At 43.5% G+C, this 12,114-nt stretch overlaps 2 protein-coding genes across 2 annotated transcripts; both read right to left on the bottom strand.

Annotated features, from left to right (window-relative positions):
* Positions 1–423: 423 nt before the first annotated feature.
* On the bottom strand, positions 424–2,552 carry LOC131140336 (cytochrome P450 1B1-like). Its single transcript, XM_058090627.1, has one exon. The coding sequence runs from the start codon at positions 2,272–2,274 to the stop codon at positions 700–702; it is 1,575 nt and encodes a 524-aa protein (XP_057946610.1). The 5' UTR covers positions 2,275–2,552; the 3' UTR covers positions 424–699.
* Positions 2,553–3,396: 844 nt separating this feature from the next.
* LOC131140335 (cytochrome P450 1B1-like) lies at positions 3,397–6,002 on the bottom strand. The gene has a single exon (XM_058090625.1). It carries the CDS (start codon positions 5,772–5,774, stop codon positions 4,194–4,196), a length of 1,581 nt encoding a protein of 526 aa, XP_057946608.1. The 5' UTR covers positions 5,775–6,002; the 3' UTR covers positions 3,397–4,193.
* Positions 6,003–12,114: the final 6,112 nt, after the last annotated feature.

The following is a 12,114-nucleotide window of genomic DNA, read 5'->3' on the forward strand; positions in this document are numbered from 1 at the left end:
AAGTTGACATTATCAGGTTTACATCAGTAAAAGTATGGCAATAGTTTACAATGTAAATTATTGCCATACTTAGTTTACATTGTAAACTACAGCCCGGGGGCCACATGCGGGCCACCAAGCGTTTGAATCCGGCCCGCCAGTTGCTTTCCAAGTATTAAACTATGTATTAAATTACATAGTTTGATGTGGTGATATTTAAAGTGCTCCTGAACAAATATATATATGAGAACATACAGCTGATAGTATAACACTTTTACAGATACAATTTGACAAATAATTCAAGGAAAAGTATAAGCATAAAATAGTGTGTGTGTTGAATATATGTTATATGATATTGCATCGACCTCAATGTACAGTATAATACAAAATACACTTTCACAATTCAGTGAGAACCTTGGTTTACAAAGATAATCTTCACAGATATTACTTAAGAATGTTATGGTTTATTGGTTTATTTGCTACAAAAAAGAAGAAAAATATTAGATACACTTCACAGTGCAGACACCACTGATTATTTCAATAACTGTACCATTTAAGTATATTATGTACCATTAAGTACAACACCTTGTTTTGATATACAATATGGAAGGTGTCCAAAGGCATACATGCATACAAACTCTCTATGGGACGAATGATACAGTCTTAGCTTACATCACAATTAGCTTATATTAGTTGACATTTCTTTGTTTGAAGATGTTCTTATTGACCAAGAAGTGTCTCTCCTCTGGGTTTGGCAGTTATGTTAAAATCTAAAGGCTTCAGTGTTAAACCGTAAGAGCAATTTAAGGACAAGTCGTCATCTGGACATTTTTCAAAGTGACATTGCTGAAGAAGGATGGCAAAGATTAAAAAGATCTCCACCTTGGCAATCTGGTCTCCGATGCATCTTCTCTTCCCTGCTGAGAAGATCATAACGTTATTAGTGAGATCCTTGTCCAGGGAGCCGTTTTTGTCAAGGAAGCGTGAGGGGTCAAAGATCTGCGGGTCCTTCCACTTCAGGGGGTCATGATTGATGGACCACTGATTGATGAAGACCACCGTGTCTTTTGGAATGCGGAGACCCTCGATTGTGACGTCTGAGGTTGTCGAGTGGGGGATGGTGACGGGCACAAAACTGGTGAAGCGCATTGTTTCGTAGATGAAGGCATCCAGGTAGGCCAGGTGACCTCTGTCCTCCACTGAGGGGAGCCTACTTGGTCCTACCACCTTGTCAATGAGCTGGTGAAGCTCTGTTTGAATGTCAGGGTGTTTCACCAAGAGTAGCAGGATCCAGTCAAGAGCAGTGGAAACCGTATCCAGACCCGCACCGATGAGATCCGACACTGTCCCCTCAGTGTGGCCTTTACTCAGACTGTTGTCACATTCGGGTTTGTCAATGACACCGATAATGGCGTCACTCATATCCCGGGTTACTTCTGGATCGAAAGTCTTTCTGTGTTCTTCCACCTTATTCTGAACAAACCCAAAGAACTCCTCGTTGAGGTTCTTGAAGTTCTTGAAGACACTGCGGACAGGGTTAGGGAAACACTGAAGCCATGGCATCACATCCACCAAGCTTCCAGCTCCAACAGTCTGTCCAAAACCATCTACTCTCTGTAACAAGGCTCGGAACTCGGCATCATCGTGTCCGTAACGTTTTCCGAAGCACAAAGCACAAATCACATTAGCAGCAGCTACTGTCAGTTCGTGGGCGGGGTTAAAATACCGGCCGTGAGAACCCAGTTTCAGGAAAATCTCAACCAGTTCCTTCGCTTCGGCTACAATTTGCTGCTCAAAAGATTTTTTGGTTTGGCTGTTGGCAGATGAGAACGCTCTGATGGTGGACTGAGCAATTTTCCTGTGCATCTTCCACTCTTTGCTGTAATTAGTGAAAGTCATGCCTTTCCCTCCTGACACGCATTGAAAAGACACAAAGTTTGGTCTCCCTGCAAACTCCTTGCTGTGCTGTATCAGAGCCTGACGTATCGCCTTGTCTCCGTTCAGCACCACGATGTCACTGCAACCTAGCCGTATCTGGTATACATTACCGTATTTCTTGGCTAGTTCGGTGAAAGTGATGTGAGGCATCTGACCCAGCTGCATGGCGTTGCCCACCACGGGCCAAGCGAAGGGTCCCGGCAGTTTTCTCTTCAGCCAGAGGTTCCTCATCCACAGACCAGCTTCCAGACACATAAGAAAAATAAAAGATGCAACCAGAGCAGGCTGGACCTGTCCGCTCCATTCTCTCGTGAGGCTGCTGCTCTTCACTGCAAACTCAGCATCAACTTGAGCCATGGTATTATTATTATTATTATTATTATTATTATTCTCTATTTGTCAGTCCCAAAAAAACAAAATTGACGTAACACTTTCCAAGAAGTTGAACTCTAATGAATATATTCCCATCCAAGGCCTTCCTCCATGTGGTCATTTATCACGATCCTGACAAAATCGAGGACTCCAAGCAACACTCCTAGTCTCTCAGCCCCTCCACCGCAGTTCATAACAAGAGCTCCATTAGGCTGAGCAGCTAGCTGTGGTTCAGATCGTCTTCGGATGACCACTTTGAAAGAAAGCTGATTCAAGCCTTCACTTATATGTATCCCTATGGTGGGAGGGGTCCTCGACTCAGGTTTTTTTTTTTTTTTTTTTTTTTAAAGGTTTCATCCCTCCCATTTTGACCGCAGTTTGCAGACCTTAGTCCTACTTGGGCCTTTTTGCATTAGCATCCCTTGTTGACTAATAGCAAAGCAGAGGAGATGCTTCACAGGCCATATTGACAACAATTTTATGTTTTTGTTTATTGCAAGAAAAACACAGAATGAAAGGTGTTTGTCTAGGAAATTATGTCCTGTAAACTCTTTAATATTATACATTATAATTGTACAATATAATTGTCCAATTGTACAATAATGTACAATCTCATTGTATATCTTGTATAATGACAATAAAGGCCATTCCTTTCCAATTGATGATTATTTCCACTTAATGAATAAACACTGCATGATGATGATTCTATGCATTGAATATCATGCTAGCTAAAATGACCTCAGTATTTCTGCAGTCCTGCAGCTGTTTTGATTCCGTCTCTATTGAACTGAGTTGAGAGCACAGGACTCAAACATGTGTGGATGGGAGTGCTTGTGTAATTTAAAAACTCATTAGTTTGTGGTTTGGTGATATGCGGCCTCAAATCAAGGTTTGTTTCACTTAAAAACAAGGAGTAATAACAAACATCTAAACAAATGGTGGTATCATATTGTTACCACATGTGTGATAGGATGGCCTACATAAAACACCACTTGATGTGGAAGTCAAAGATGCGCTAGCTTCACTCTCTGTTGTGGGACTTCATCTAATTACAAAGAATAACATGAAATCAAATCCAGACACAGAAAACATCAGATTGTTGACAGGTTTTATTTTATTGTTAATATTCATTTCAGATATAGCTTATTTTTTTTCATCATATAAAGCCAACACACGAAGCCCCGCTGAGTAGTTACAAAAGATAAACATGCACCGAGCGTGCAGGAATAAAGAGGGCGCAGGAACATCCGTGTAGCTTTGAAAACCTTGTAAACAAACATGGTCGTGGTAATGCCTCATGGGAAAAAAAAAACAAAAAAAAACATGGCGCACATCTGCAATGTGTGTACTGAAGGGAACGGTGTTTGGCAAGCGGCGCTCGGGGGAACACTTGCCGCAGAAAAAAAAAAAAAAAGTTTGTGCACATTTTCTCTGATGCTCCTTGATGACAGACTCTCTTTTCTTCCCTTTCATCATCACCCATTTAATGTTTTCACATGCTTTGAATACAGTAGATAGTGAGATAGATAACATTTATTGTCATACAAAACACTGGTACTGTATTCCTAAATAACACAATAGAGACAAGTGACTAATATTCACAATACATTATTATTATAACGTTAGTTTAAATGGACATTTGATGGATGTAGCTACATGTACATGCTCATGCAAAACAAACATTTAACTCTTTATGTACAAAAAATCGATCAAGTTTGGAGAACTTCTTGCATTAATACCATGAACCTGAATTCTTCCTCTATAATATTATAGCTTCCACATGTACTCTCAACAACAATGCATGTTTAAATATATTAAATAAGAGGATCTTATACTGTTAAATGTCACTGATGGGGAATTCTGTGCTGGCCCTTTAATTAAGTCACAGTGTTAGCGCATGCAGCTTACGCCGGGGAAACCAAGTCAAGTAATTTTCCTCTGAGCTTGGCGCTGATACAGTATCTGAGAGGCTTCAGCGAGAGCCCGTAGGAGCAGTCCTGAGTGACAGGCTGAGAGGGGTCGCTGGCTAAGCTACACTGGTGCAACAAGACGGCTGTGAATAAAAAGACTTCGACCTTGGCGATCTGGTTACCAATGCAGCGCCTCTTACCTGTTGAGAAAATCATAACATTGTTAATGATGTCTTTATCCAGGGCCCCGTTTTCACTCAGGAAGCGTGACGGGTCAAATATATGCGGGTCCTTCCATTTCAGAGGGTCGTGGTTGACGGACCACTGGTTGATGAAGACCACCGTGTCTTTAGGGATGTTGAGACCTTCGATGATGACGTCTGAGGTGGTGGAATGCGGTATGGTGAGTGGGACGAAGCTGGTGAAGCGCATGGTCTCGTAGATGAAGGCGTCCAGGTATGCTAAGCTGATGCGATCTTCTGTTGAAGGAAGTCTGTCTGGACCTACTACTTTGTCTATGAGGTCGTGTAGCTTAGCTTGTTCCTCCGGGTATTTCACGAGGACCAGGATGATCCAATGCATCATGGTGGATATGGTGTCTTGGCCTGCTCCGATTAGATCTGTCACCGTTGCTTCGACAAAGTCTTTTGATAGACCGCTCTCTTTTCCATGCTCGATCACGTTGATGATGGCGTCGCTCATATCTCGGGTCACATTCGGACTGAAGGACTTTCTGTGCTCCACCACTTTATCTTTCACATAGTTGAAGAACTCCTTGTTGACGTTTTTGAAGTTCTTGTAGATGCTGCGAACCGGGTTGGGGAAGGACTGCAGCCAGGGCATGACGTCCACTAAGCTGCCTGCTCCGACGGTCTCACCGAATATGTTCAACCTCGCCAACATTGTCCTGAACTCCACATCGTTGTGGCCGTATCGCCTCCCGAAGCAGAGAGCGCACATGACGTTAGCAGCGGCGACCGTGCACTCATGAGAAGGGTCAAAATACTGTCCATCTTTGCTGTGATGCAAGAACACCCGCACCAGTTCCATCGCCTCGGCCATAACGTGTTGCTCAAACGCTTTCTTGGTCTGACTGTTTGCAGAGGAGAAGGCTCTCAGGCTGGACTGGGCGATTTTCCTCTGCGCCTTCCACTGTTTGCTGTAATTAGTAAATGTCAGACTCCTGCCTCCAGAGATCATCTGGAAGGAGTGAAAGTTCGGTCTGCCTGCAAACTCCTTGCTGTGCTGTATCAGAGCCTGACGTATCGCCTTGTCTCCGTTCAGCACCACGATGTCACTGCAACCTAGCCGTATCTGGTATACATTACCGTACTTCTTGGCTAGTTTGGTGAAGGTGATGTGAGGCATCTGACCCAGCTGCATGGCGTTGCCCACTAAGGGCCAGGCGAAGGGTCCCGGCAGCCTTCTCTTAAGCCTCAGGTTCCTGAACCAGAGGCAGGCTTCCAAGCAGAAGAGGAAGATAAAAGATGCAACCAGAGCAGGCTGGACCTGTCCGCTCCATTCTCGCATGATGCTGCTGCTGCTCTTCACAGCAAAGTCAGCGTCCGCTGTCATCGGGACAAATATTCTGACACACCTTCCAAGAAGAAAAAAAATACTTTTCTGCTCAAAATGTACTTTTTAGCTTTATAGAACAAAATAAATCTCTTTTTCCCATATCAGGTGAGACAAAAATATCATCAAAGTTACTCAAACACCAGTGTGTTTATTATATTGAGGGCCCACTGGAAAAAAAAATCTATTAAAAGAGTTGAGTTGAAGTTTTTTGTTTTTTTTTTTGCAAATGATTTAAGGTTTGAGTGGCTGCCTTGTCCTTCCACCACCTTCTTATATATTTTGCTGTTAGTGGGCAGGGCTCAGGATACATTTCATACTCCTCCCATTGTGGAAGTCCTGCAGACCCCCATTACATTATCTCCCTGCCGCGGAGCGCTCTCGGAGGGAAGCGCGCACCCGCGAGCGGACGCAACAGTAGCGCGCAGGCAGCAGGAAGGAAGGAGCGCCACTGAAGAGAAGCCAGTCAGTCAGCAGACAGCAACTGGTGACCGATGCAGAAGGAAACGTGTCGCGCCAATTTGTCTTACTGATTGGAGGACTGGCAGCGCTTTCATTTTTTTTCTTTACTTTTCTTCTGCTGCGGAAGACTCATTATGTGCAGCATGGCTTGAAAAAAAAATAAGTAAAAACGGTTTGTGTAACTTTTAGTGGAGTTTCCAATTTGAGTTAATTTGTGCACAGTGGACGACTGATTTATTATGACAATAGTTTGGATCTGAACTCAGGGGGTGTTGAAAAGATGCCTGGATTAAATGCATGCAGCTGCTTATTAAATGTGGCTTAAGTGGTGGAGGTAGTCTAAAACTAAACACTAGAAAAATCAGTAGTCTCAAATACATTTTGATTCTAAATGTGGGTTAAAAGTGCATTAATATCAACACTCTTAATGATTAATTTTAATATCGGTAATAATGCCACTTAAAAAAAATACATACAATATCAAACAAGCATAGAAGCACATCAAAATGTTTCAAATACCCGCCCCCCCCCCCCCCCCTTTCATCATTTAGGACTGACACAATAAACAGACTGTAATTCTGTGCAGACAAGCCATTAAATATTCATATCTGACTTTGCTACATCATCTTTTTATGCTGCACATACATTCTGTACATTCTGTAATTTTGCATGAGACATGAGGTCACATCATAGAACACAGAAGTTTAGTTGGCTCACTCTAACTTAGTATATCAACTATTTAGATACAGTATACAGATGTATTTAACCCCTGTGTAGGCATGCTGTAAAACATTTGCTTTTAATTAAGAACAACTGTGTTATATACATCATGCCTAAATTATGTAAACAAACAGGAAATGTGTCATTCTTTCATGTTAAATGTCCCAAAGGAGGAATTTCCAGATATCAAGTTGCTGTAGTTCCAAGCCCGGCCAGCGTTTGTGTTTGAAAATGTGGCGTGGCTAAGAACTAAAGCCTCCAAAATGATTCCTGGGTTAACCAGACACATAGCACCGGGGATGACTACTTCTTTTCTATTCCTATGGGGGAGAATCCCGCCTCCCCCCTCCTCCTCCTCCTCTTCCTCCTCATCCTTTCTTTGCCCGAGTCTGCTTCTCGCACACATGTGGCCACTTGCATCCCCATCACACTAATTAGAGCCAGGTTTGTGGCTGGGGAAGCGGGTGGTAGGGTGTTGGGGAGTCAGCCGGTGGCGGGGGGGTGTCATGTGTGCATTTTGCGTGTGGCTGCTGTGTTTGCCTGTGATTACCTCTTGTAACCTGGCAGGGAGAGGCTGCCCCTGACCTGGCGTTGACTCTAGCTGAAGGCACTCTGTGTGTGTGTGTGTGTGTGTGTGTGTGTGTGTGAAGGGGGCGGGCGGGGGGGTCTTCCATACGCTTTATGTGCTAGTGGGTGGGGGCAGTCACAATGTGGAGACAAGACCAATGGCAGACTAGGCTGCTCTGGCTCTGGAGCTAATCATTGTTTACTAGTCTCATTTCCACTTCTCAGTGAGCTACTGTCACGCACAGCACCGACGGGGGAGGAAGGAAGAGGGAAAAGGGGGTCGGGTTTTTTGGATCGTGTTGGGGGGTTTGTATGAGTGAGAGCAAAGCCAGGGGGCCAACACGCAATCGGGGGCAGGAAAAGTAGCGTCGACTGAATATAGGAGCATTTTGGCAATGGTGATCTGAGACGACTGAGAAAAAGCAGGTTCCAAAAACAACAGAGACAAACCAGTAAACACACCAACAAAAACATCCTGTGGGCAAACACCACCTCAAACAGCCAGGAGGTAACCACCGGGCATTTGGACATGCTCATGTCTTTTTGGATGCCAGACCACAATGCTCTGAAAAAAAAACGCTAACCGGAGAACATTGTCAGTGTCAGACGCGATTGTTGTGCGTGTGAAAAAAACATTTCAAGTGCTCTAAATGGCACAAGTAAGTAGTATTTTGTTACATGCTTAAAAAAGGAGCAACCCCACACGACTGATGTGAACACATCAAGGCCTCACGTGGTGCTGGTTAAGTACAAATGTTAAATATTTTTGCTTTAAACAATGTCAGTTTATGCTCTCGCGCTGTTGGAATGTCACTTTCCATCTATTTTTTATTGGCTGCGGTACTTAAAAACCCGCTAATAAATTCACAATTTGAAGCCGGAGCGCCTTAGTTTGCTTCCAACTCGAGTAATTTTACAAAGCACCCATGAATGTTCGCGTGCGGCTGTACATGCAACCTGATATAAGATTGGCTCAATTACAACGTCACTGAGGCCTCTGGGCCCCGTGTTCATTTGGAACAAATAAAAGCCCAGTGAATCTGGTTATTGTGAAATATTTCTTTCAGTTGTGTCAAATGAAGAAAAAAAAAGAGAGACAAGCATTTTGGAAAAGGTTAGGAATGATTAAAGATCTTCCAAAAAAGTGTTTTTTTTTAAGTCTTGTAGCTGAATATTTGGGTTTGAGTTCTATAACCTCTTTAGTAGTCACACAAGTGTAAAACAGCCTTTTGATACTTTTTATATACATACTGGAACACATTCTCTAAACATGCAGAGATCATGACAAGGATCTTCTACAGTGATGTGAAAAAGTGAAAAATATGGTGGTGGTAGTGTGATGGTCTGGGCTGTTTTGCTGCTTCAGGACTACGATAAATGGAAGCATAAATTCTGCCGTCTCTCAAAAAATCCAAAAGGGTTCTGCAGCAGGACAATGGTCCAAAACACACCAGCAAGTCCACCTCTGAATGGCTGAAAAAAAACAAAATGAAGACTTTGGATCGGCCTAGTCAAAGTCCTGACCGGAATCCTATTGAGATGCCATAGCATGACCTTAAAGGGGAGCTATTATGCTAATTTCTGGGCCTTTGTATTGAGTTCTGGACTCCTACAAAGCAACCCGCACAGAAAGCTTTGTAGATCTTCCAGATTCTGCACCTCTTCCTGCAGTGTTTCCTCGGGTTTCCTGTCTCCCGCCCAAACAGTTTGTGGAATTTTCTTCACCTGCGGCCGTCCTCCAGGCACGCCTCCCGCTAAACTCAGCTGTGATTGGTCATACTCCCTCTGCTCACCGTATAGACACACACACAACTTGTACCTGAGCATGCCCATATATCATCATGTTCATCATGTGTCCAATCATAACTATTTTTATGACTGATTTATGAGTGCAAGGTTTTTTTTCTTCTGTTTTTCCTGAACTCAACATTTTACAGTTATCATGATGTTGACTAATTGAGCACTGCAAAAAACAAGCAAATTCAACTTAAAAATTTGACTTCCTTGTCAGGTTTTTAGTCAACATGTCATGTTCTTCTTCTGTCCCTACTCAATCTTTAAGAAAAAGTCAAAGAAAAAGCAAAACACATCATGGCAATGATTCATTTCAGGCTCTCCATCACAGATACAGATATTGTAGGTCAAGTTTTATACAAATATTTCAACATAAATAAAAGAAAGATACCTGTTCAGACAGCGTAATAACAGTAAAGTTAAGTAGTAAAGTGAAATAATTGAATTCTATTATTATTGTAAGAGTCTTCTATAACATCCCTGTTAATGTTAATCCTTATTTAAGAATAAGTGCTGCCAAAGTGCTACAAAATCCAAAGAAAAAGCAAAACAGAGACCAGGATTAATTCCTTTAATGGTCACTGAAGTGAACTTTTCATGTGTCAATAAGAAAGATGACACGGTAATAGACTCCCCAGAAACACAGCAAGTTCTGGTTTTATTGTTAAGTAGTTAAGTACAGTAATTGAATTCCAATCTTTTCCCAGCACATTCCTGCTGTTTGGACACTTTCCACAGTGTGCAGGCTGCGTGATAGAAGTTGACTGCGTGGCACCCAGCACAGCAGCCATGTATTATGTACAGTATACAGATATTTCTTTCTAATCCCGTAGAGTTTTTGCGTGCTTGGGGAGCCGAGCGGGGATGAGCTTGCGTGCCACGCCGGCCTGGCGTGCACGGACCTCGGCCACTGAACTCCGGCTACCCAGGGGAGCGGGGAGTGGGGAGGTGGGGGCTTGGGTGGAGGAGGGGGGTGTGGAGCTGTACTGAGAGATTAAAATGAGACGAGGGAGAGAGTGCGAGGAGAAATGGCTTCCAGATGACCCCGAATCTGTGGTGCCTTAATCAAAAGGACACTTTGTTAAGAATCTCACCTACTGTAAGAACAACAAATATGAAATGTCACCATAAATAGTGTGGAGATTTCATACATTTATTCACAAAATCACAAAAACTATCATAAACCTGAAGTGATAATACAGTACGTCTGGATGAGGCACTACCCTACCAACTACCCTCATGTTCTCCTTCAATACATCCATAAACCTCCTCTACGCCTCCTACCTGTTAGCTATAAACGCAGCTACCGATATATTCACTATCTCTCCTCTGGACATGTCCGAACCATCTCAGTCTGGCCTCTCTGACTTTATCTCCAAGGCCTCTAACATGTAATATCACTCTGATGTATTTGTTCCTGATCCTATCCATCCTGGTCACTCCCAATGAGAACCTTAGCATCCTCATTTCTGCTACCTCCAGTTCTGCTTCCTGTCTTTTCCTCATTGGCGCTGTCTCGAGACCAAACAACATGCTAACATGGCTGGTCTCACCACAGTTTTGAATACCTTTCCTTTCATTTTAGCAGGGCTAAATAATAACGAGAATGAAGGAGCTAAATTTGAAGCATGACTGTCTATCCCAGCTGTCTTCGGGCGAGAGGCGGGGTACACCCCGGACTGGTCGCCAGCCAATCACAGGGCACATATAGACAAACAACCATTCACACTCACATTCATATCTATGGACAATTTGGAGTCTCCAATTAACCTAGCATGTTTTTGGAATGTGGAGAAAACCCACGCATGCATGGGAACATGCAAACTCCACACAGAGATGCCAGAGGGTGGAATTGAACCCTGGTCTCCTAGCTGTGAGGTCTGCGTGCTAACCACTAGACCACAGTGCCGCCCAACAGAATATTGACAATGGTTAAAATGGAGAATTTGAGATGAGGTCATATTGTAGTATGTTTTTTGGCAAGCATCCAAGCAATGTTGTACATTTTCATCATTTCTTTTATTGTTTTACACTCATTTCACTTGCCTTGAATGGGCTAAATTAATCCATAATTATCAAGACAATTTGTTAGTGGTTGAACCAGACAGTGTTTTCATGCAAACCGTGACAATGCACCTAATGAGTTGACTAGACTGCTTTTTAAACCCAGTGCATGCTAATGGTGTTTGTTTTGCTGCTGTTTGTTGTGATGAACTAGATCGTCGTCTTTGTTACGAAACAGGACATTGCTGCTTTTTTTTAATGGCTTTTTCTTTACTGATGAGCTCCTCTTTGTCTGTGTCTCTCCAAGGCCCTGCAGGTGGGGAGGCTGTGGCCAGTGGCTCAGCCTCAGGCTCACTGAGTGTTCCGTGCAGTATGGATACTAGCAGCAGGTTGCTCTCCTCATTGTGTAATTGGGCGGATAAAGTTCCGTGATTCCCTCTCTTTTGCACCTCCATGTGTTCTGCATGAGCAGCTCGGTGCATTTTAGTATCCTGAAAATGAAGCCGGGTCAGTGTGCGGTCACATTATCCCCCCACCCCACCCCACCTTCACTGCTCCAGTTCTGCAGATGAGTAGATGGTTTTGCCACAAGAGTGGGGCAGTACACCGAGGGATGAGTTCATTCATGGTCCTGAGCGCCTCAGAGCAATGATGCAGTCTCACACCTACGGTATTACTTTATTACTGACATGAAAGCATACGGGCAGCACGGCGGTCTGGTGGTTAGCGCGCAGACCTCACAGCTAGGAGACCAGGGTTCAGGGTTCCAGGGTCTCTGTGTGGAGTTTCCATG

The sequence above is a fragment of the Doryrhamphus excisus genome, chromosome 13, assembly GCF_030265055.1.
Source record: "Doryrhamphus excisus isolate RoL2022-K1 chromosome 13, RoL_Dexc_1.0, whole genome shotgun sequence".
In the NCBI taxonomy this organism is placed as follows: Eukaryota; Metazoa; Chordata; class Actinopteri; order Syngnathiformes; family Syngnathidae; genus Doryrhamphus; species Doryrhamphus excisus.